The sequence below is a fragment of the Pipra filicauda genome, unplaced genomic scaffold, assembly GCF_003945595.2.
Source record: "Pipra filicauda isolate LSUMZ 115617 unplaced genomic scaffold, ASM394559v2 scaffold14_size4853619_pilon, whole genome shotgun sequence".
Lineage (NCBI taxonomy): Eukaryota > Metazoa > Chordata > Aves > Passeriformes > Pipridae > Pipra > Pipra filicauda.
The window spans coordinates 4545602-4571018 of NW_024103985.1; the positions used below are offsets into that span (position 1 = coordinate 4545602).

Here is a 25417-nt window from a genome sequence, read left to right on the forward strand (position 1 = left end):
TCAGCCTCTGCTGTTTAATATTAAACTGCATCCCTCCTGTCCTAACCTGCCTTTGCTTTTCTGTCTGCTCATGAGTGGCAGAATTTTAGAGAGAAAGAGTAGCATGAATTGTGTGGAGACAGTCCTTCAGCTGAGCTAAATGGGTAATGAATTCAATAGTAGAAAATCTTATTGCTCCTTCAACAGGGTGGGGATATGGACTGTGGGGACTAAGGCCCATCATTAACCAAACATATTAAAACCAAGACAGGGTTTTATATTCTTCTTTTTTCCCTCACCTCTGCTTGGGTCCTCTAATGGACATTTTTATAACTAAGAGTAATTAATAACTCCTAGCTGTCCTATGGTTTTCCCGTATGCCCTCTAAGGCCAGACCTATTTGAAGAATGGCAGGTTATTTGGAGGATACATATTCAGGGTACTTTCTACAGCATTAAGAACAGTTCATTGTACGGGAATATTTCCTAGAAAAGTAATACAGAAATCCTCTAGTGGCATGCATTGATATTAATAGCACAGGGACTAGTTTTTCCTCATCCAGGCAGGCACCAGCTACCCCAGAGTATTGCTTGGGTCTGCCAGGAGAGGGCACGTGTTGTCCAGAGCAGGGGATGCCTCCAGTGCTGTGCTGCCTTCTGCCACACACCATGGGTGATTCCAGAGATTACACACGGGGTGGTTCCAGAGATTACACACGGGGTGATTCCAGAGGTTACACACGGGGTGATTCCAGAGGTTACACACGGGGTGATTCCAGAGATTACACACGGGGTGATTCCAGAGATTACACACGGGGTGATTCCAGAGATTCCACCACAGGGTGATTCCAGAGACTGCACCACAGGGTAATTCCAGATGTTACACCACAGGATGATTCCAGAGCTGTGGCAGATCCAGGCACTGGCCCCAAAGGGCCTTGACATTCCTCCAGCTGTTCAGGCAGGCTGCCTGCTCTTACAGCTGACATTCCTCATGGCAGTTTGCCCCAAAAATGTGAAGTGACCACCATAAAGAAAGGAGCCTTAAGATGAGCTGCAAGAGTTTTTAATCTTGATCCTGCTTTATCCTAGCAGGGTTCAGGGAGATCTAATTTCACTTGTGTTGCATGGGGTTAATGGCTAGGCAGATATGGGAATATTAATAAATAATTCTTAATTATAAGGTGTATTGAATTGCTGAAAGAGGAGATAATATCTTCTTATGACAGTATTGGGCATAACACAGCCAGCCTGCCAAATGGAAAGGGATAAAAATAATAATTTGCACAGTCAGATGTTTTGAAGTCACAGAGGCAGGTAACAAGATTTGAACATCACTGATTCATCTGTGAGCAGAACCAGAATACAGGCAGGGAGATGAGCAAAATAACCTGCTGGTGTGTCAATTAAATCTCTCTGGTAAACAATCCAAACAAGGGTTCAGAAGCATCCCACGAATTTTTAATTTGCAATCCACTGTGGATTGTGTAATTCCCTGCCTTTCCTGCAAGAGAGAGGTTTTGATGGAAGATTCCCCGTTTGGAGGTCTCCTGGCAGAGCACTGTGCTGCTCTGTGTTGTGAGGAGCTCAGGAAGCCCTTCCCGTGCAGTTCTGGGGGATTTGGGCTGTCCTGTAGATGCTCCTGCTGTAGTAGAGCACTCATATTCATTACCCAGGGTGGCATTATCTACCCAGGGTGGCATTATCCACATTCCTTCCGTGTGTAACTCTATCCTGACAAATGCTGCTGGAAGTTGGTCTCCGTGCTCTTCCCTGGCACCAGCTCTTGGCCCCTGTTGCAGTGTAGGAGTGCACGGTCCTGGAATAGCTGAAATACTTAGGGCCAGTCTTGTACTCCAGTAGACTTGTGCTGATGTTGAATTTGTTCCAGCTTCTCCTATTTTTAGGTACTGTAGCATGAAATTTCACACCCCCAAACTGTGGTTCCAGGGCAGGATCCCTCCCAGGGCTGGTTTTCCCAGCTCCAGGAGGACTCATGGAGCAAGTACAGAGCATAATCCTGCATCCCTTCTTCTCATTATTTAATAGAACATGTTAACTGTCAGAGCTTTGTTGTTCAAGGGAAGTTTTGACACAGCCTGCGCATTTATTTATGAATTTGAAGTCCAAAGGGGAAGAGTTGTCTGTGTAATGAGAATCTTCACTAGGACCTGTTGTCCTGAGCAGTTTGGATGTTAATCAAGTGAGGGGAAACTTAAGTCCAGGGGCTTCTGATGGTGAGTGATTCTGAGTAAATTGATATAATAAACTGAAATGAAAACACAGCACTTAGAGACGTTTTTAGCTTTGTTCCTATGTTTCTGGATAAAGAGGATTTTTTTAATGATCTGATTTCTTTCTCAATTGGACTCAGAAGAGCAGTTTCACATAGAGGAGGAATAATGTGAAGGTTACACAATTTTATTGTAAATGTAAGAACTTAGAGCTGTGGCAGGGGAATGAAATTTCAGGGCTATGACTGGGTACTAGATACGAGTCAAGATGAACACTGTACCCACTTTACCTAATTTGATTTAATTGCTAATTCTTTAATGAAATGGAAACATAACACGAACAGATATTCACTTGGGGATATTTTTCTCTAAATCCTGAAAAAGTATTCCTCTACCCCCTGAAATTAGTTAAATTATTTCTGTTTAACAGTGATTTTAAAGAGTCCCACAGTTCCAGCTTGACAGTTTTGGTTGCTTTTATTCCACTCTGATGTTCCACTTGTGAAACTGAGGCTGTGATTGTATCTGATCCTGCTTTCAGTGGCAGCTGCCCCGATGCTGCTCGTGGGGAGCTGTTCATCACTGCTGCTCCTCCCATCAGACCCTGGTGGGTACCCTGGACACACACACACACAAAAAGGGTCATTTTTACTGAGATATTGCAAAATAGTTTTCTGCCATGAAGGACTGGTGGCCCATCAGCAGAGGGGAAGTGCTGTGGCTGCTGGAATTGTGGAGGGCACCATCCATTCCCTCTGGTGTTGCCTCCATGTGTTCCCAAGGTAGGAATGGAACTGCTCTGTCACTATTCAAAAAAACCCAGCCAGACCTCAGACCTAAAACCCCTGGAGGAGCACTGCCCCCCCCTCACACCAACCCCCACAGCCCCACCCGTGCCTGTTCTGTACTGGATAAAGTATTTGATGTGTTCTGCTCTGTTAGATTGTTCCAATAAACAAAATCTTCGTCCTTTTCTTCTATTCCTGGTTTTTCGGACTTAGCCTGGAGAGTTTCTACAGTCTTAATTCTTTTATAGCCAATTAAGGGTGTCTAATTTTACAGCAACTGCTCTGATGTGATCTTTTTAATTTCTGTAATATGAAAAAAATCATTAGAGTTTCTATAAATTAGAAAGAATATTACATACAGTGAAGTGAAACAGCCAAGTTTAAAGATACGTAGAAACTGCATGAAAAAAACCATACCTGTTCAGTTCCCCTTCTAAAATGATGTAGGATTTCAGCAGCACTGCTGTGATTTGGAGCACAGCCATTAATGTGTGTTAGCCTGGGTGCTTCTCTGCCATAGTTACACTAGAAATGTAAAAGTGAAAATCCCCAGCTGCAGCTCCAGGCAAGGCAAGCCCCAGGCCTGGGCACCCCTGCACCCTCCTGGCACTGCCAGGCATCCAGGCTGCACTTAGGGAGGGCTGGTGGTGGTACACTTTCACAGGGACTCTGAGCTTCAGGGGGGTTGAACACCCCAGCTCGGGTGTGCAGGAAATCATAACTGCACATGGAGATGTGTGCTGCTGTCTACACTGTTGGCTTTTAATGGAATTTTTTAGGTTCCCTTTGGAGCTGCCCCATTCCCAGGAGTCAGCATGGTGATCAAAGAACTGGAATAGGGGTATGAAAGGAGAAAAATTCCTTTTAATCCCAGGCTTTGCTGTGCAGTTTACCTTGGATACATCATGGTGTGTCTCCAACAGCAATTACTGCTGCTGACTTTACATCCCTTGGAAAATACACTGAAGGCTCAAGTTGAAAAGCTCTGTAAATGTAAAATATCTGCATTATGATCTTAATGGTGGTATTTCATTGTTACCGATGGAGTTATAAACATTTCTTCTGCTTTTTGAATGTTCAGCATATTTGGGTTTTTGACATCAGACAGAATTTTCAGTTTTCTTAGGGATTTGAAACTTTAGAGTTGACTTTGCTGACAGGAGCCTGTGCAGGTTATGAAGAGGACTGTGATAAGTAATTCAGTGAGTTCATAACTTTCCAAATTGTTAGTTTGGAGTGTTGCAAGGTGTCAGATCGCTCTGTTGTTTCACTTCTGGTGTAAGTGACTGATTTCAGAAAGGGGTTAAAAGGGCTGATATAATTCATGCTTTCAGTTGAATAAAGTTGGAATCTGGAGGTGCTGTTTGCCCCTGCCCTGTATAAAGTCTTCTCTCTAATACAGTTTTCTTTCTGTTTTCCTCAACATTTTTGGAGAGGGGTGGATGCCACCCTTTAGGTCCCTAAAGAACTGGGTACTGAGAACTTGAACTGAGAGAACTGAGTTTGTGGTTGTTTCCCCTCCCAGCCTGCCAAGCAATAGGAGCAGCAGTGCCCTGCCTCCAGGACAACGTGGGTGCTGTTGGGAGGAACCCACAGTTACGCATCCCAAGGCAGGGGTTTGTGGAATGGCAGCCTACTAAGTGGGTTTTTTGATTTGGAAAAGCCATTCCAACCTAACTATTGTGAGTACTTTGGAAATCATCTGTCAAAGACATAGGGATAGCACATTAAGCAGTATATTAAATATGATATGCCTTGCTTATGCATTAAATTCTCAACTGACTCAATTAACCTAATTACTCCTGTTTGAAGGTGGTCAAAAACATGGGAGTCTTACAGAATTGGAGTATACTCTTTAACATCCTGCTAGCCTAAATACAATCAGAATAATGCATGTTTTCCAAAGAATTTAAGTACCAAATCCATTTAAAGTCTTGGCAGAGCACTGTGTCCAGCAGCACGGCCATTACTGTAATTCCATTCAGCTGAATAGATGCAAACCAGGGAGTTTCAGTCAATTGCAGCAATAAAACTTGTGTTTCAGCAGCCAAGTTAATGGTTTGACTCTTCAGGATTGTGTGTTTCCATGACAGTTGGATGGCTTTATGATTGACACATGTACAATGAAAATCTGCCCTTCAAAACTGGAAATCTCAGAGTCCTGCTGAACGCTCAGTCACATTCCCAGACAGCTGCTCATGGCAAGAATGCTGGGTTGGGACTGTCACCAGCAAAGGTGCTGCTGTTTGCAGGGCTCTGCACCAGTGAACACAGCAGAGAAAGGTTAAGATTTGTTAAGGCCTTAGATTTTCATTCCACCTAAATGTGGACTTTTAGTCTCTTATTGATTTAAACTGCTGTGGGTTTAGTGATTTCTTTTAATTAACATCTAGAGTGAAATTACGTAGTTCTTCACAGTCTAATTTCCTGTTGCCTTCATGCAGGGCTGGGCATGGTTAACAGTGAGAGCGCCTCTGAGGGGGTTTAATAATAAGGTTATGCATATACCAACTCTAAGAAAATATATGCTATAGCTTTACCAAAATTTCAAAAAATTTATAGGCATTTTTGTGGATGAAAGGGTTTTATTTAATAACATAAAATTCATGTTATGTTATTAAAAGTCTTGTACTGTTAATCACGGTTAATAGCAGGGTTTCAGTGGGAATATATTTACTTCTCTGCTCTCTTTTACTGTCTGGATGGCCTCTGGACACATGGAAAAGTCCCTTTCTAAGGGACCAAAACAATAGGACTTAGATGAGGCCTAGAGGGAATAATAGTTAATTTTATTTTATCATGGAGATGTATTAGCATTATGTGAGCAGCTTAGTATATAGAAACTTTGAACATTTTTTTTTTCAGACTCCTCAGGGTGATTTTTTCAACATTTTTTTGACATCAAGTAAAATATTATTTGTTCATTCATTGCAATTATTCTAGCAATTCTCAGACATTTTTTTTGTGCAATTCTGCAAGTCTGATAGTGTCATTATATCTGATACTGTATTTATGGGATCCATTTAATTTCTGCATGTTCTGAGATCTGAGCAACATCTAATGCCTGTGACACTGTCGTGATTTAAAATCAAAACATCTTACTGGTTCCCAAGGTACTTGTATGAAATATATATTCTTTTTCTAATAAATAACTAGTCAAGCTGAGGGGTTGTTTTGAGACCGGTATTTTTGGCCTTATCAGTCCTTTGCTGCATTTTTTGGTGCCACAGAAATGAGCCATCACTGCATCAGGAGGAATGATAAAATGGGAGGGGAGGAAACCAGGGCAGGGCTGCAGGGGGGCACTGCCGGGCTGCTCCCATCCAGAGAACTGATGTGCAGCCATATTCTGTCTCTTAAATCTGCAGATTGTGAATATTTGAGATGCAGATAAGACTCGTGTGGTGGAGTTATGCTCCTGTGCTCTGGGCAGCCAGGCCTGGTCATGGGTTTGATCGCATCTGTTGCTTGTTCCAGGCTGGCAGAGCTAAAATTAGATCTGCCAGCTCTTTGCTGCTGTGCCTTCCCCTGTTATCTGACTGCCTGCTCCATTCCTGGGAGCCTGAACTGCAGGGAGCTCCCCAGAAAGGTTCTGCAAGGCAGGAGCTCTCACTTCCATCTGAGCCTGGAGAGCTCCAGGGTGGGGCACGATGGATCCACATTTCCCAATGCTCTGCCACTGTTCTCATTTACCTTCTTTTTTTGTGAGCAAAAGGAGAAAGGTTATGTGGTCCTGAGAAACTGATTGAACAGGTGTATCAAATCTATACTGATAAATACACAAATTTGAAAAGCAGTGTGGTTCCACACTTACTGCTCTTACCAGGAATGTGTGTTAATCCTACTGTCAACATGAATAGCAGGCACTGTAGCGTGGAGCAAATGTATGGGAATTGTTTACCTGGTTATTTCTCTTCTAGTAATTACCTGTTCCCTCTCCTGAGCAGTGGTAGCTCTGTAGGACAGACTCAGTGTGTGCTTTCTTCACCGTTCACCGTGTTTTCCTTGTTTCCATGCTGGCGTGCATTTTGTTTTCTGCTTGTTTTTCCTCTGCCTGGCTACAGAGAAAGCTCTCTGCATCACTAAATCATGTATTGACAATAATAATTGCTATTAATTAGCCCATTGCCACTTCATACATTCAAATACTTGTTCAGGCAAGTTACCCCAGCAGAGAGGGATAAATGCAGGGATTCAGGTGCTCCTGACAGTTCTCCGACACCCTTGGCACACACTGCCAGTGCCAGTTCACCCTTGGCACTGCTGTTGTGTTTGCAGGGACATGTGTGTGTCTCCTGAGCACCTTCCCTGCCAGTGTTTGTGTTGTCCCCATCCCCACACCTGTTTGGTGCCAGCCCATTTCCCAGCCTGTGCTCCACTCCTCAGTTCTGCCCTGCTTCAGTTGGCCTTTCAGACACCTCTCAGTTCTCTCCTTGGGGTCTCCACTAGTAACAAAATGCAGTATTTGGGGACTGCAAGGTCAAGCTGTCACCAAAATACATCAGCCAGGTTAGTATAATTGCCAAATTTCTAGTCATCTACAGATTTTAACCCCCACCCTTTTAAAAATTCCCCTTCCCCCCCCCCTTTTTTTTTGTTTCTATTTTACACACTGGCTTGTTGTACTGTCTCAGAATCCCAGCTCTCTTCCTCGGTTATGTTTTGTCTAGCACATCCTCCCAATATTTCTTAGAAAAGCAACAAGAAGTTGCTTGAAATTAGTAAGACATCAGAGTTTTAGGAATATGTTTTCATGTAATCCCCCTTAATTGGCCCTAAAGATAAATACATAATAAGGGTTATATGTATATGTGGGTCTAAATAATTTTCAACTTCTTTACAATAGGTCTGTAATAAATTTTCTATATCAGAAGAGCTACAGTAATACATTGAAAAGATGAGAGCAGTCACCATAAAAAAGAAAACAGTGCAGCAAAGTAAACAATTTTGCTTTAGTAGTGGCTGGATAACCAAATTCCTGCTGCTTTCATGTTTTAATCATTTTAAAAGAAGAAGCTGAACTCTTTTAGTGTTTAAAGACCAGACTGAACCCAAGAAACCGTTATGATTCTACGATCCTTAAACTTACATACTTAAAACACTGGGAAACAAGGTCTGTTAATAAATACATATATTTATCATGCTTCAATTAACATAAGATTATTGGTACTTACATAGCCTTTATGCAAATGTGGGAACACATACTTCTGGAAGCTAACAGTGCACATTTTAGCTGTTTTTATTTGTCCTGGGAATTGAGAAAACTGTAGCTGAGTATTTGAATGAGCTGATGTATCTTTAAATAGCCCAAGTACTAGGACTGCCCAGTAGCCTGCATGTATTAAAATGAAGCATGCAGCTTGTAAGTGTTCTGGGACTTGGAACAGAAATATTCTTTGTGTTTCCTGCTTCATTAAGCTATCCCAGCTTTGTGTGTGAATTCCCAGTTTGCTGGAAAGGTTACTGAGCTCCCATCTCTATCAACTGCAAATGATTGATTTCTTCTATCCTTGGGTATTCTTCCTGGCCATCTCTTTTACATTCATAGAGCAACGAGTTTGGATGCTATTTATATCTGTCCCTGGCAGTTGTTTTTTGGTTTAGATTGCTACAATACTTCACCTTTAATTTTCCCTTTGCTTTATTGGAGCAATTTGTATCAGTGATCTTAATTTGTGCTAATGTCACACTGTTCCATGTGCATGACTGAGTAGGGATCTTACTTTTCCTCTTCATGTGAACTTTTCCCTTCAGGTCATCATTAATAAACAGAAGTTAGGAAATTATTTTTCAACAAAGACAAATGGAAACATTGTTACACAATTAAGTAGAATGTCTGTAATTGTTGTGTGAGTCAAACAGACGTGCTGTGCCCTGTCACTGTCACTCAGGTACAGATTGCACATCCTTGCAACTTCTACTGCCAAAACTTCCTTAGTCAGATCAGTGCTTCTTTGGGACGTAAAATTTAAAGAATGCCAGCACATCTGAAATAATCTAACTGCTTGTACCTGTTGGTTTTCTGACTATCTGTATGTGGTTTGTTGGTTTGGGAGTGTTCATTGGGTTTACCTGCACACACATGCATCCACTCGACCAGGTTCCTGGAAGATGTGTGCACCTCCCACCACCCAGGAGATGCTGTGCATTCTACAGGTTTGCTGCAGGACTTTCCATAGTTTTCTACATTCTTGTTTAAAAAAAAAAAAGATGAAAAAATCGTGTTCAAGTGAAGAACTGTAAGAGATGTGGCTGAGGCCTCATTCGGGTGTGTCTTTCCTAATGATGAGAGGAAAGCATCACTTGGGTGTCAGGGGTTAGTTTTGAGATTCAGGAGATTGGTTTCTCACAGCTCTTGACCTTCAGAAAACCGTCATTCTCTGTGATTTCTCCAGTCTTACCTGTATTTTATGTTCCTTTCTTTTAACTCTGTTAGTGTGTGATGGTGACATGTCTGTAGTAGGTCTAACACCAGGGACAGGTCAGGGACTGGTTCCCTGCTGACTGCTGGAAGTGTTCTGGGAATGCAGACTTAGGGGGAAAATACAGTTCTTAAGCTAGGCAGCCCTATAATTTTATTCACAAAATATTGTTAGTTAAGCTTTTGTTCAGGCTGATTTTCTCCTTCCCTTTGGGCACAGAAAACTGGACCCTTTTCAAGTGCATGTTTTCGGTGAGGAATTTCCCAGCGTGACAGAATCTCTGGTAGCTGCTTTTGTTCAGAGCTGAGCCCTTGCCAGTGGAACTGCCAGGGCAGGAGATGTGGGTCTGGGAGTTGTTACCTACTGAAATTTGTACGTGGTGGGTGATTCAGATGGGTGATTAATTTGGAATTTTATTTACAGTCAGTTACAGGCCTAAATGTACAATTTCTATCCAGACAGAACAGTCCTGGCAGTGATAACAGAACTGGGTCTGGCTTGCTTTGGGAGAGGAATTTCTGCCCTGGAGAGTAAAACCAGCTGCAGCCAGTTTCCCACAGTTGCGAGCTTTGCTGGCACTAATGTATCATCACTAAAACCAGGATTAATTTTTTTCTTCTTTTTTCAAGATAAATTTCATTATAAAATTTTGGAACATCACCTTTGCCTCCTATTTAAATGAATAAATGTATCCTCTTTCTGTAATACCTAAAAGGTGACTTTGGTTACCCCTTGAACACTGTCATGTTCGACTGGGATAACCTTAGCATACTAGAACACAAAATCAGATGATTTGTCGTCTAAATTAAATGAAACTCCATATTAATTTGAAATATAACAAAATTCCATTCAAAACTTTCATGAAAGGCGACAGAGTGTTGCATTTGTATTTAATTGGGTGTGATGAATTCTTACACGTATTAGGCTGTAAAATTTTAAATTGCATTTTTTCATAAAAGGTGTTCAGCTACAGCTTTATTGCTATGTAAATTCTTAAAACAATGTTGTTGGTAAAGTCTCCCTTATTACATGTAGATGTGCACCTGTGTGATACTAGACTGTATACCTTGTTTTTCCATTCCTAGATGTCTGTTTATAATGAGAAATATTAGGAGAATAGTACTAGCAGCTGTCGGCAGGCTCTTGATAAGGAGATTATCACACGTTAACTTTAAAGAGCCAGGTATGTATAATTCACACTTTAAAGAGTCAGGAATGTATAATTCATGGCTACTTGGTGGATTTTGCAGATGTCCCAGTTGTGTACAGTTGCTAATCGGTGTGACAGGACGGAAAACAAAGCTTGGAAATACTGTCACTTAGGTCTGTGGCAATCAAGAAACTGCTGTTTTAATGCAGCTTCTCTGTTTGATGCTCAGGAGAAAATCTCAGTCCTGTATTAAAAACGTTAAACTGTCTGGGCTCCTTATAAATATTAATTCCCTGAACACACAGAAGTCTGTGACGTTTCCTTCAGAAGAAAGGATTAGCTTTAATTTCACACAATGAAGTGAATCACTGTACATTGGCTTCTGTAGGTGTCTGTGTCATAAATGTCCTTTTGCTGTGCCACGTCTGTGCACCCTCTAAGGCAGCCCAGGAAAGGGGTGCAGCTGGTTTGCCAGAGCTGGTTCAGCGTCGTTCCCTTAATGACTGATTGAGTTCCCTGTTAGCAGTAATGACTGCAGAGACATTTTATGGGCTGTTGTACATTTTCAGCCCTGACATTTTAAAAAGCCGCAGTTCTTATCTGTGACATGTCTGTGTACTGATGCATGGGCCCTTTACTGCTTTTGTAATATTTATATAAAATTTATTGGCGGGAAATGCTATTACCCAGCGCATCTGTTCTGAAAGGTCTGTGTATCTCTGCACGAGGACTGAGCTGTTCAGAGGGGGTTTGGAACTTTCTGGGCATTTTGCCACTCCTTCTGTCCGAACTTTGTCTGCATTTGTATCAGCTGCTTTAGTTAATGGTTGCTCGCTTGGTGTTAACATGCTGATTTACACTATAATTAAGAATGAGTAGGAGTTTATAAGGGAACTCAGAGCTCCTAAGTAACACAAAAATAATACTGTTTTAAATAAATTTCTAGAGATAATTGAGTGTAAATATTAGAATATCAAACAGCTTGTAGTCCGCCTCTTTTGATGGAAAGCCTTGTAATGAGTGTGCAGCGTGGCTGTTGTTCAGTGTGTGGTGTGGTAGCTGTGTTTGCATCACATCTTTCAGTGAAGAGACCTCACTTCCCATGACTGTTTCATATGTTTTGATGCGAGTTGTGACAGGGTATATACCCACACACTGGGTTGTGTAATGTAGATACCTCATGTTTGCCATCTGATACCTTACATAAAAGCAGACCTGTGTTGTCAGTCAGAACACCCTACATTTCTCTGTGAAATAAAGTAGCAGTTTAGCAAATGAAGATATAAGGTGAAGGAAGAAGGTGCTTAGGGAAAAAATTCTCTCTCCTCACCTCCTTGTCTCTTGGTTAAGAAAAGTAAATCACAGCAGATGCAAAATAGAGCCCGGAGAATGTTATTCAGTTCTGCCTGAACTTCTGGTGATTTATCTGTGACAAAGCTCCTGCCAAGGAACACATCCAGTTGGGGGGTGTCAGCTTCTTGTGATCAATAACAACAGCACATGGACAGACAAATTCATTTGGGAGCAAGTGAGCTCTTCTCCACTGGACTCTTTTCCGTGGGTGTAGCTGTTGGTACCTGGAGCTGTGCTCTGATGTGCTGCTGGGAGTGAGTTTTGGGGCTGGTTTGGGGTTGTAAGTGTGCAGTGAGGGCTGTAGCCATGAATGTGCAGGTAATCTTTCTGTCACCAAATAAGTTACGTCATCCAAACTCTTGATTAGTTATTTTAATGCCAGAAATGCCAGACAGGAGGTCATTGGAGTGACAGAAAGAGCCAAAGATAAAGGCTTTCCATTCATGCCCTTGGCAGGATTTTACAGTGTGTACTTACAGTGGTATTGCAGCTGAATTAAAAGCAGTCTGCTTGTCTGTCCACACCATTTCATTGTCTCCTTTATTTTGGACTGCACTGTTGCCTCACCCTTGGCAGAGTTAATTGCCCCAGTTTCTGTGCAGAGGTGAAGGATCTGCTCCGTGCCCCAGAACGGGTTCCAGTGTGGTTTGTGCAAGGCTGGCTCCTTGTCCCTGGCAAAGAGGTGGCACAGAGTGAGCCAGGGCCAGGCAGGTGCAGTGCAGTCACCGTGCTGGACCTGTCTGAAGGCTGCTCCTCACAAACTCACTGCCCAGAAAGCCTTTTCAGGAACTTGGGGGCAAGTTCAGGAGCTTTTCGAGTGAGGGACCAAGAAGGTGTGAGGACTGGATTACCAGCACAGTCCAGGCTTGGTTGATGATGCAAACTAAGACCTGAGGACACAGGAGTGGCAGAAGTGGTTGTGACAGTCCTTGCCATCACGGGGTTGGTGTCAAACACTGATCTGTGGGCAGCACACGCTTGCAAGGGGCAGCATCAGCACTTGTCCCTAAGCTTCCCTGTAGTCCAATAAGCTGCTCACGTTTGAATAACTAATAATGTTTACTTCAGTAGGACAAGAATGAAGTGTGGTTGGGATGCAATTGTGGAACTCACTGACTGGCAAGAAATGGTTTTGCTGAGAGATGCTTTACTTTCCCAGACATTTTTGCAGTGTTAGTGCCTTGATGTTCTGTTAAGTTCCTTATTCTGAAAATATTTATCTTAATTAGTTATTATAGCTAGAGATTAATTGTCTAATTTCTTTTTTTTTGTCATTTCTTGGCGAGTGAACATAAAACTGCTCAGTCTTTAACAGTGTGACTGGGATAATTAGTTACAAGTGAGAGATAACAAGCAGTCTGAAAAGGCATTACAGGTTTTTCTCCACCTTTCTCATCTGAGAGCTGTAAGCTACTTGATTAAAATCAGCAATAAAAGTATATCACTGGCATGAAGCAGCATTTTTGTAATGAAGCACAGGTGTTTTATTAAATGTAACAGGGTCCAAGCTGGTGGGGTTTCCCTCCTCTCCCCTGTGTGAGAGGGTGTCAGATGGGCAGCAGCCAGGGGGTGGGAAGGGGTCTTTGCAGGATAGCCAGGAGCACTCAGTGAGCTCCAGGCTTCAGGATCTGGGGCTCAGTCTCTGAGCTGGATCAGCTGATCCAGAGCAGCGCTCAGTTCCCAGGGCAGTTGGACTCTTCCCATGGAATACAGCACAGCTGGTCCAGCTGTTTGCCACATCCCACCCAGCACTGGGACTGTCCCTGTTCTCACAAACACTGCTGGGAGAGGGGAATGAAACACGTGGGTTTGGATTGAAAAGACAGGTGGTTTTGTCTCAATAACCGGCCCTGAATTTCAGGCCACGCACACGTGGTTATCACTAGAACACCCCTGATGGGGTATTTTAGATACACATTCTTGAGGTCTTGTCAAGGGGGCAAATGCTGTTTCTCCCAGGTTATGTGATTAAAAAAAGATTCAAAAGCCCACAGCTGTACATGAATTGCTGTAGTGGGACTGGGTCTTACCCCAAGCCTTAGGCAGCTTGTCTGCTTGACTCTGAATCAACAGCAACAAAAATATAGGTGGAAAAGGAGGAAAGAAAAAACAAGGGAAGTATTCTTTCCAGTAGCTTTTGTCTGCTCCAAGTGACACTGAACATAAATCGTTATTTCTGGCTTAAAAAGGGGGAATATTTTAATAAAATGCATAAAATTAGCTTACTTAGAGAAGAGATAGCCATATTCCTGTTATGAGACAAAAGCTCAAAGAAATTAGGCTTCAGAGAAATGCTCATCTTCCCTCAGAGATGTACAGTTTTGTTTTAGCACCTGTTTGGTTACAGTGAGTCTGCAGAGTTGAAGTGTTTTTCCTTGCTTGCCACTCCTGTTTCTTTGGCCTTAGTGCACTTTGCAGGCAGAGGAGGAGCAGGGAGGAGGCTCTAATGATGGAGCCCTGTCAGGCTGGCAGAGGAAGGGCAGTGTCTGCTTTATGGGGAAACTTTACCCTGAGTGGAACCAGGAGGGTCTGCAGGAATCAGCTGCTTGAATGTTCTTGGTCTGGGAAAGAGAGCAGGAGGCTGGGAATCCAAGACAAAGGATCCTGCTTGTAACTGTAGGAGAGACTGCTGAGAGAAGAACTGCTGCAGTGGGAATCTGCCTGGAGCTCAGACAAAAAGGGAGATATTGAAAAGTGATGAGTTCCTTCTGGTGATTCAGGGGTGAATGTCTTCCTGCCCTAATTTCTCTTATTTCCTGCTGCTAGATGGAAAAATGTCAAACGGGATGAGGTATATTTGTGGAGCCACAGTTGACATTTTTAGAGCCACTAGATGGCATTTAGACCTGGCTGACAGAATGCTGTGGTGTGTGCTGACAAGGGAAACAGCTCTGGATTTTAAATCTGTGAGTTAATCAGGAATTAAATATGTATTGGATTGAATTCTAAGTTTAGGAATGTGTGATATATGCACATATGGGACATATGGCACTGGGACAGAAATCAAGAGGACTGGAATAGCCAGTTAGTCAACCAGGCTCCTTCTACAAAGTTGACTTTCCATATTCCAGTTCTGTGGGATTTTCCTGGGATTTCAGGTAGTGGTGAAATAGATGACAGAGGTAATGCTTTTTGGTAAGCCAGCATGACTCAGGAAGGGAAGGAGAACCAAAGGAGAGATACAACTAATAGATTTCCACTATATCATGTAAATGATGTCAGTTATTTAAAAATATCTGCTCTTCCTACTTCCTCTAGATGGAATAAAAATGTCTTTGTTATGTTTTTTTCTTTCTCTGACAGAGTTATCATCGAACCAGGGGAGAATTTCCATCTTAAAGCCACTGCAAGAAAGGAACACTATAAAAGGTACTGTGTTTCTGCAGTTGAGTTCAAGTCTCTTGAGTATCTTGCTGCTTTGTCATTATGTGTGTTCTTAAGTCACAATCCTTTTATTAAATTGTCTTTACACTTCTCAGAAATTCCTTAGTTTGCATGCTATTGAGGGCCTACTGAAATTTGTTTAAAATAGTGGTAGAGTGGTTGAGGAGCAGAAAGGAGGGAAATACCTGTGATAGATGTGAAACCTGGCCCTGGGACAGGAGCCCCTGGGATGGTTGGTTGTGTTGAGATGAGGCACTGCCAGAGGCAGAACGTGAGTGAGAGCTGAGGGACACAGGGGTGACAGTTGTCTTTTGTGACTTGGTGCCATCTCTGATCCATGTCTCCCTTCTCCTCTTGCCATGGGAATCCTCGTTTGGCTTCATTCTGCCCCTGGCAGAGCAGGGCTGTCCTGACTGTGTGACTTCTTCCCACGGCCCCATTTTCAGCAGGTGGACTCTCAGCTTTCCCCTCCTGTCCCGTTCTCCACTCGTGCTTGTGTTTTCCAAAAATCCTAAGATGTGTCTTCCTCTCTCCATTCCCTCCCTGCCAACTGTGCCTCAGCCTTTCTAGATCAAAAGGCCAGTCCTCTGGTTGCTTAGAGGATGACCATAAACATTTTCAGCTGCTTCAAATTCACCTCAGTGCATTGGTGTGTCTGTTTTAAATCTGAGGACTTGATAGGGAATAATGGGTTTAAATATAAAAGTACTCTGTTGTTTATTTTCCTGAAATATTGCTCCCTTCTGTGTACTGCTTTATTTTTCTCAGTGTAGGTGGATTATAGTTTGAGCCAAGCATTCCTTGAAAATAATCCTCTGAAAAACAAGTATCATGTTACTGATTTTTATAAAGCTCTTTCCATTTTCATTTGATTGTTTTTAGATTAAACATTGTTCCTTTTATATATGTCAAATCAAAAAGTTTTATGGAAAGTAAATAACCCATTTCAACTTCCAAAGCTGTTTGTAGGAAAGGTTCTCAGTAGAGTTTACATTGTATTTACTGTCTGAGTTGTTTGGTACTTAGCTCTGTTACTAGTCTTAATGAAATGAGTTAAAAGTGTTTATTATAGCTGGAATACATTCCTGTTTATACAGTGCAAGATTTTAATTTTGATATAATAGAGGGAATTTGCTTTAAACGTTTGAAGTGGTTAGACAGTTAAGGCAAAATTATTATTTTTCCAACTTAGCACAGTTATTAGTAGAACAGTTATTAAAAAGGAATGTTTGAATAGAAAGTTGGTTCTTGGAGAGGATCATCAGTGATCTGGAAGAAATATTTGTGCTTCCCAGTAACTGTAATATTAGACATTAGTGATGTGTGTTCCTGGAAATAAGAAATATCCTTGATGGGCAGTATAAGCTACAAAAAGCATTAGGATTTAGTTAAAGATACAAATGCAGGACAGGCTTGGAAGGGGGGAGGTCAGAGTCTAACTGTGGCTGTCTGGAAGGAAATGGTCTGTCCAAAAGACGATTGGTGGTGACCCCCTAAATAAATCCAGGACTTGCCCAGTCCCTGCTGGTTTCAGGGTCAGGGTTGAGCTCAGCACAGAAGGTGTTTAGCTGTGTGTCTGTCTGGTCAGAATGGAGGCTCGTGACAAGGTCAGGTTCAGAACAGGTTTTCCATGAGAGAAGAGGGCCAGGGGGCAGGGGAGTCCCTGGAGGTTTGCTGGGGGTGTCGTGGTGCCTGTTCAGGGTGGGGTGACCCCTGCCAGACTCTGAGCTGAAGGCAGGCCCCTGTCCCTGTGCTGTGCTGGCACCCTGGGGCTGCTGGGTGAGAGCAGGGCTTGGGCTGTGTCTGCTGAGCCTCTGACAGGAGAAACTTGCACAGAAATTTCCCCAACTGATACAAAAACCAGCCCAATTATTCTCACTGAAGTTCTCCTAAAAGAGAAATTCAGCCTTGAAGGAAAGACCTACCAGGGAAGACTTCAGCCCAGAGGTTTAAATTTGGATAGAGCTACAAACCAATGAATAAAATGCTCTTATAATGAAGACATGAATCTCAGTTGTGAAAATTACCACTCGCAGTGATGTAATAAAAATAAGTTTTGGTGGCTGTGTGAGTGTAACCCTTGGCAGTGCAAGCACAGCCCTGCCCTGCTGGTCCATGCAAGGGGAGATCTAAATGAGTAAAGGAGCCAGAGTCTGGACTAATCAATGGGGTTACTGTGGCATCTGGATTTACCCAGGGATATGAACCAGGCATGTCCTGAGGGTTGGTCTCTGAGGGCTCCTTAGACTGTCAGTTTAACCCCACAGAAGCCAAGATTCTTGGCTGCACAGGGATGAGGATTCCTGCCTTGAAGGCTCAGCAAGGTCTTGCACCTGGAGAAGGGAGGTGAAGTGCAGTTCCTGTGACAATGATGTTCTGCCCCTCACCAGGCAGCCCCTCCCTGGAGCAGGATGGTTCTGCAGTGTGGAACAGGGTCTGCTGCTGAGACGTGGGGGGCCAAAATGCATCGTATGGAATGAGGACTTTGTCCAAGGCTGTCGTTAAAATGTCTCTGTTTTTTCTGCCTTTAGATGTTTATGCATGAGTGGAATGAGTGTTCAAGGCATCACATGAGCTAAATACTTTTATTTTGCTCAGAAATTATTTATTAGTTCTCAAATGCATGTCTGCCTTGTAATACTAAAAAGCTGTGGTGTTAATCAGCACAAACTTGGATTGCATCCTAAGTTTACAAGGGTAAGGTGAACTTGGACTGCATTTCAAACTTGCAGATGCTGGGACAGTGAAGGGTCTGCTCTGCACATGCCACTGCAGAAAGCAGATCGATAGTTTCAGTCTCACACAGTACATTTACCCAGTGCCTCGGGCTTCCAAACACAGCTTGGGGAAAAAACCACTGGATTTAGAATGAGACAGATGTTCCTGAGGAGAATTAGAGGTGGTGGGCCTCGTTCTGTTCCTTCCCTCTCTTTGTATTGCTTTAATCTCCTCTTCATTGATACTGTTCCTGGTTTAAAGCAACCTAAGGTTGAAAGGGGGTTGTTTTTAATGGGAGAGGTGGAAATGCAGGAGAGTAATGCAGCAGGATAGGTTGGTAAGCAGCTAATAAAATTAATTTGATTTAGTAGCTTCAAGAATGAGACATGAATATTGGCATTATGTTCTTTCCTGTTTGTACTGATGTTTTCAGCTCCCTGATGGAGCAGCCACACAACCCACTGGATGTGGCTGTGAGAGGTAAATAAGACACATGGTCTGGAAAACAGCTGAGGGGTTTTGGTTTTGGTTTTTTTTCTCCTGAAAGCAGGTCAGAAACCACAGGAAGATGCTTGCTCTGAACACTTCAGAACTGTGATTTTTTTTTTCCTAGCAGTGCCAGTTTATTTTTTTAAAATGCTGTGGGAGACAGTAAGTATTTGATTCAGATGGGTTAAAGGATCTGTTTTCTCTTGATGCATTTATTTGCGTTCATCTTAAAGGTAGTAATTGGAAATGCCCCCATAAACCCCGAGATTGGAGCCCTAGAATTAAAAAGCATTTGTTATTACCCAGGAATGTAGCTGTGCAGTTTTATTAGCCTTTCTTCTACTGTAATCTATGATCTCATTTAGCTGCATGCAGCCCTGTTCTTCTGAAACATAAAAAGAAGGAAATCTCTCAATAGCCTGAAATCAAATTATCTCTCTGTGTTAATCTACATGTAGAACACCCAAGCCCACTTCTTTAAAGGAAAATAGTTTTACTGATAAGCAAAGCTAGCCTGTGTGCTTTGGATACTAGAATTAAGTGGATTTGTGTGTGTGTGTGCAGAGTGCTATTTATAGCACCAATTAACTCCTCGTGGTCAGGGTAAGTCATTTGACACATCTGTTGCTGAGCTGAGACACTCACTGTTCTCTGGGGTCACACTTGGATTTTTTTTTTCCTCTCCTCTCAAAATGTGTAGTGAAAGGACAATTTTCTGCCTAATGGCTCTTAGTTTAAATAAGCTGCCTGAGTGTGGTGCCTAAATAAGTTGTGTGCTGAGCCCAACAAGGGCATTTGGAGTGGGCATCAGGCTGCCTGAGTGCAGGGCTGGCCTCAGCCTTGGCACTTGCCATTTTATTTATCTGTTCCATGGCAGCACAATAGTATCTTTTATGAAAGAGTTATGAGCATCTGCAGGATTTTCCAGCCCTTCTGTGATATTTCAGTTGCTCTGGTTTGCCCATGAGAAGCTGCCTGGCTGTGGAAGTTGCCCACTGACTCTTGTTCCTGCGTTTTGTGAGCTGGGAATTCAGTGCTCATGAATACAAGGCTGTTCTCAGCTGTAGTTCCCCCCATACAGCCACTTCCAGACACACTCCTGTCAGGAGCCTTTCTCTGAAAATGGAAGCCCTTTTACCAAAACTCAAAACATCCAGAAACCCAGAAAAATGAGGAATCTGGTATATTGTTTAATGAAATCTTTAAGTAGTCTGTGGAAGTAATTGCATGAGGTTATAACAGCTTGTGTTTGGCTTATTTGGGGCCAGATTGGATTGTATATTTATGAAGCCAAGCTTGAAAATACAGGGGAAAGACTGAGGGAGTGGAGTTCTGAACTGTGCTGCTTTTGATCTTTATCTTTTTCGCTTCCTCGCTGAAATAGCCTTGTTCTAAGGGCAGATGTATTGATTTTGGGTGGCTCTGCTTGCAAGGCAGGCTCTGCAGAAGGAAGCATTTGTGCTGAAGGTGAGCTCAGTCCCAGTCCATGCCCACAGCCCTGCCCAGGCAGCAGCACCTGGTGCTTCATTGAAGGGCTGCTGTTATCCAGCAGGCACAGGCAGAGGTGCTTCCCGTGCTGCTGGGAAGCCGTTCCTGCAGGAAGGTGGTTCCAGTGGAATTCTGTGCTCAGACAGATGTGCAGGGGTGTGGCCATGGCTGCTCACAGCAGAGGGACAGGGCTGAAGTGTCTGCTCATGAGGGTGAAGCTCCATGCACAGAGCTCCTGCTGAAAGCAGCTCTGAGAATACTTGGAAACCTGAATATCCATGAATCAGAAAGGGAACACAAAGTGCAATCCATTTTCAGGCAGAACTCCTTATTGATTTCGGTGGGGGAGACCTTTGAGAAATCAATGGCGTGCAGCAGCTTTAGTATGCAAGGACACGTGTTGTGGGGTGTTAAAGTGATCAGCTATGAACTAATCAGGCTGGTAGCAATCATGTTTGGCAAGTTCCAACGCAGAGGAAAAGGTGTCAGAGGTTTGGGAAGGAGCAAGTTTACTGTTTCTATTCCAAGAGAGATTGCAAAGTATGATCTTGTTCATTCTGCCTTTAATTTTCAAGTTGCATTTTGGTTCTATAGAAAACCAGAAAATATAAAGAAAAATATAACATTTTCTGAGAATAGGTAAAAACACAGACCTGATCATTGTGGTGCACAGTATTAAGCAAATGGAATTGCTGAAATCATCAAAATATCCAGAACTGTTTCCACGAGGCTGGTGCACAGCATTCAGCTCAGCTGGTTATTTCAGACTTGGCTTCTTGGTGTGGGGATGAAAGTGCTGTCTTCCAAAGGCTACCCAGCTACAGGACATCAGTAGAAATCATGCAGGGCTGATTCTCTGTATGCAGAGAGTGAAGTATTAATGCTGCTGGTATTTTCCTGGCCGTGGCTCAGATGGCAGCATTAACCCCTGGGAGGTAGAACAGTAGCAGGGGTTGTAGTGGGCACATTCCAACCCAACACCCTGAAGGCAGAACTGGCCCAGCTCTGCCTTGTTCCCTGTTCTGGGATTTACGAGGCTTCTACAAAAGCTGTTCCACCTGGACACCTCCTGGGAATACGTGAGGATTGGTCGTTTACACCGAGAATTCACAGTGCACAGTGTGGATTTACAGACCATCCCACCCCCATTAACCTTAGTGTGGACACTCAGGAGGTGGGAAGGAACAGGATACCGTTTTGCTGTGCTGTTTTATGCTTAATTAACACAAACACCGATCTCTGAAGGAACTGTGGTGTAATGAGCTCTCTGGGATGGAGAAGTTCAGCTTCCTCTGCATAGACAAGTCCTTTGGAGCCAGAGTCCAAGAGCTCTGCTTCAGAGAGGTGCTGCTACACTGTTCTGGTCTATAAATGACAAATTTCAAGAAGAAATTGATTTTTCTTTTCTGTTGGACAAAAGTAATCATAGGCTAAAACATTTACTTTAAAAATTGCCCTTGTAAAAATATTTCCATTGGAACCTTAGAGTATTAAATTGAATTATTTATGCTATTATATGTATGCAGTTGTGAGAAAGGTGTTCTATATTGCTCTAATTTATTTTCCTTTCCATTTGGGAATACAGTATAGAAATTGAAATGTACCTTATTAGGGGAACAAAAGCTACAGTATCATTAAAGCTGTGCAGGCACACCATATCACCAAGCCTGAAAACAGTGCATGAAACTTTGGGAGGAAAACCTGAAAAATTCCTGGTATCAAACAGAAGAAATGAGGAATCTCTACTGAAGGGAAGCTGTAGAAAGATAACTGGTGTCATTGAAATGTGCCCTGATTAATAGAGAGATTGTATTACATACAAGAAAATTCTGCATCCTTTTTTCCTGAGAACTGTGTCTTTTCTAAGGTATTATGATATGATTTCAGTGCTTTTAACTAAGAGATTAATTAAAGTATTAATGTTTAAATTGACTGGGAACCATTCTGATAAGATTAGAGATGCTGTGGTGCTGCTGAGCAGAGCCAGTTCTGCAGTGAGTGAAGTGTTGGAACGGTGTTGTGTGTACAAAGATGTGTCTGGATTCTTTTGTTGATGTTGCCAAACCCAGATCATAGTATGATATTCTGCAAATTTATTTGCAGAATTTATTTATTTCTACAAAATTATTCCTGCTGGACAATCAGATGAAGTTCCTGACTAATGTAAAACCTCAAATATTGCACTTGCCCTTCTTTTTCTGCAGCAGCAGAGCTGGTGAGCTGCAGTGTTCACTGCTGTGTCCCCAAGATCCAGAGATCCTTCTCAGGGGCTTTTTCCTCTTCCCATTTCTCCCATCACCATTTCCTCTGCTCTTGTTCATTCCCCCGTTTATACCTTGTTTCACAGACTGTCTGTCCAAAGGAACAGAACCACCCTGAGCAGCTTTTCTGTTGTTCCTTTTCCACCAGCACAGTGTGTCTGTCTGTGCCTAGGAGAGAACTCCACTGAACCAGGTTTCCTTGTGACCTCCTCATTGCTATTCATTGCTGGAGGTTGTCACATAAGGGTCAAATTAGAGCTCAGTCAGCCAGAGCAGCAGGAGGACCCAGGCTCAAGATAGATTTCAGCATAAGGTCTGAGAAGGAGTTTATTTGGAATGTGTTTTTTATATATATATAAATTCTTTTTTCCAAAGGTGTTACTCATTCGTCTGCAGAAACTGAATTATGCTTAATTTATTCTCTCTGGTCATTTGCTTGAGAATTAGTCTTTTTCTCACTCTGCCTCCCCACTTTCATCTGTGGGTATATCTTTGCACAGTTTTTTGTTATATCTAGTAAATTTTGAGCATAGAATTTACTTCTGTTTAGTTTAAGAAAAAATGAGTTTTCTGGCATGATGGTTCCATGCCCTTTGAGGCTGGATCCGTGCAAAGAAAGGATCATATTTCTGGTAATTTGGCTGAAACACAAGAAATTGTGTTTGTGCTGGCTTCAGGAAGGCAGACACAGTACCTGGTCGAGCATAAAATCTGCTGGGCCAACATTTCTCTCTGAAAATGTTCTAAACCATCTGAACCAGCAGCGTGAGTTTGTCCTGGCTCTGCATTCCCTGCCATGTGGCTGCAGCATTTCTGATGTGCCAGTGGCTGAAGGCTGGTTGTGCTGCCTCACAGAACCTTGTCTGTGCCAAAGGGATCCTGTTCTGTGCACTCTCCAGAAAAACAGGGACTGAACTGGCAGTCACTGGCCCAGAGAAGTTTTGGTGCTAAATGTTTTAAGACAAAAGAGATCAGAGATTTACAGAGCTACACAGATGACCTGATATCCCAAAGGCTTCTTTCCCTCTGGTTTTGTGTAGGATCAGATTTACAGGCGGGTAGAACAAAGAAAGTGGCTGTAAGCTGTTGTGCAGTGGGCATATTTTAGAAATTCATGTCTCCTTTCTAAAAATGATCTTGAGCCATTTGGAGCTTGTACATCTGACACAGGGCCTGAAGTTGCATGCCTAAATAACAGTTATCATTTCTGAAGCATCATGTTAGGTTTCTGTGTTTTAAGTTGTCTGGCCACAATATCCAGTTTGCAGCATTCAGTCATCCTCATTCCAGTCTAGAGCTTTTCCTGATTTAGGACATCAACAGTAAATCTCACAGAAACACACAGATATTGGTCACAAGTCACATTAACCAGGATGGGATTTTTTTTCCTTAGGAGTCTCAGGATTGGCTTCTCTGAATATTGTTTCCTTTTCCTCCAAGTTAGGAGGAAAACAGTGTAATAAATAATTTCTACAACTTAGTGAGAAGAACTTGGGAGATGACTGTACAGAAGGGGCTGTAATATAATACCTTATTAACTAACTCTGTCTTCTCTTTCCTCTCTCTTGTAGCTGGTTCTGCTTCAGGCTGCTCTCCTGCTTTCTCTGTCCTGTTCTAGGCTTAGTGGGGGATGTCCCAGCAGCTCTAACCCTCAGGCCCCGGTACCTCTCTAGGTGTGTATGGCTCAGTTTTCTCTGCATGCCTTCTGGTGGTGCATGGGGGGCCACAGTCACGTCGTGCTGCTCATCTCCTGTGGCACTCGAGGCTGGAAATGTCGTGGCTTGTGTTACACTTCAGTTCCACACGTCCTCTCAAGCCCCATCTGTGCTGTTCTCCGCTGGTTTCCTTCCCTGTGGAAGCACAGAGCTGCTGTTCCCATGCACACTCACAGCCCTTCCTGCTTGCTCCTGCAGCTGCACGAGCTGTACCAGCTTCTTGCTGCTCCCTGTAGTGCCCCAGCTGCCAGCAGGGCCAGGGAGCCTTGGGCTGGGCTGGAGCAGCAGTGGGACAGCCCTGCTCAGCACCCACACTGTTGGACCCCAAAAATCTCCTGTGTGCCCTGAGAGCCACCTCCCCTCCTGCTGGGAGAAGCCTCTGTGGTGTTCTGGAGCTGCCCTGGACACTCTCTCTCCAAACTCAGCTCACTCAAGTGCCTGAGTGCTTTAGGAAGGCAGAATCCTTTGAAAAGTGCAGGGGGGTTGAGGTTCTCCAGGGCTGTTAGGGTTTAGGTACTCAGATCTCACAGAACTTGACCCCTCTTCATCTGAAGGGCTCTTGACAAGCTCTTGACTATATTAGCAAAATCAGCATGCAGAGCTGAGTCACTGTTTTGGGGGAGTACCAAGTGACCACAGGCAGGGCAGTGTTTCCAAGAGCCCCAGCCCTGGGTGGGAACCGGGGGACTCCCGTTTGGGCCCTTTGCACTGGGGGGATTTCTATCCTCACTGAGCACTCGAGCTGGCCTGGCTTAGGAGGGGCCTTTCAGTCCATCACTTTGTCACAGGAAGGGGCAGAAAAAGCAGCTCCTCTTGCTTTGCTCCAACTCCAATGCAACACTAATGTATTTGGAGTCACGTAGGCAGGAGAGATTTGCTGCTGTCAGCGTAGCCTTTGACACTCTGAAGGCAACTCTTTGCTGTGTTTAGAAATGCAGCCTAAGGAATAATTTTTACCTGGCTGCTGTAGGTGTAATATTTTCTTTTACTGATACCCTTTTCAATGCACTTTAATTTATTTACAAGTGGTAGCAAATTGCAAGTGGCAGCCCCAGTAACTGGCTCATGAGTCAGTACTTTTATTTTTCTCCTCTGGTCTAGACTGCTGATAATGTAAATTGTTGAAACCCTGGGTAAATAATTAGGAGTGCAATCAACAGCAAGCAGGTATTTATCTGCTAATAAAACATTTGAAATGCAGAAGTCTTTCTTTGTCCAACAGTTCTTAAAAGGCAGTTATTGGTCCTGCTGCTGTTTCTGCATAGCAATTAGGATTTTTATGGTCACTAATTGTACATCTGAAAATTTATACAGTTTATTTTCTGCCTGTGTCTTTCTTCGCACAGAGAAGAGAAGCACAATATTTATGGTTGTAAGGAGGTTAACACTATATTTTCTGCGTGGAGATCTCTCTAGAGGTTTGTACCATTTATAGAA

The 25417-nt window shown here is 43.0% G+C and overlaps 1 protein-coding gene across 12 annotated transcripts in view; it reads left to right on the forward strand.

The window, feature by feature from the left end:
* Positions 1–25417, forward strand: part of ARVCF (ARVCF delta catenin family member) — a 236322-nt gene that overhangs the window by 66055 nt on the left and 144850 nt on the right. For 6 of the 12 annotated variants that reach the window (XM_039378914.1, XM_039378916.1, XM_039378913.1 and 3 more), the window contains one exon: positions 15229–15294. Coding sequence is in view for 1 of the 12 variants with exons in the window: in XM_039378911.1 (XP_039234845.1) it covers positions 15229–15294 (66 nt within the window). In the remaining 11 variants the exon portion in view is untranslated. Of the gene's footprint in view, positions 1–15228; positions 15295–23836; positions 23939–25417 lie in introns of those variants that run through there. The other 6 variants (XM_039378906.1, XM_039378910.1, XM_039378907.1 and 3 more) reach the window with 2 other exon arrangements.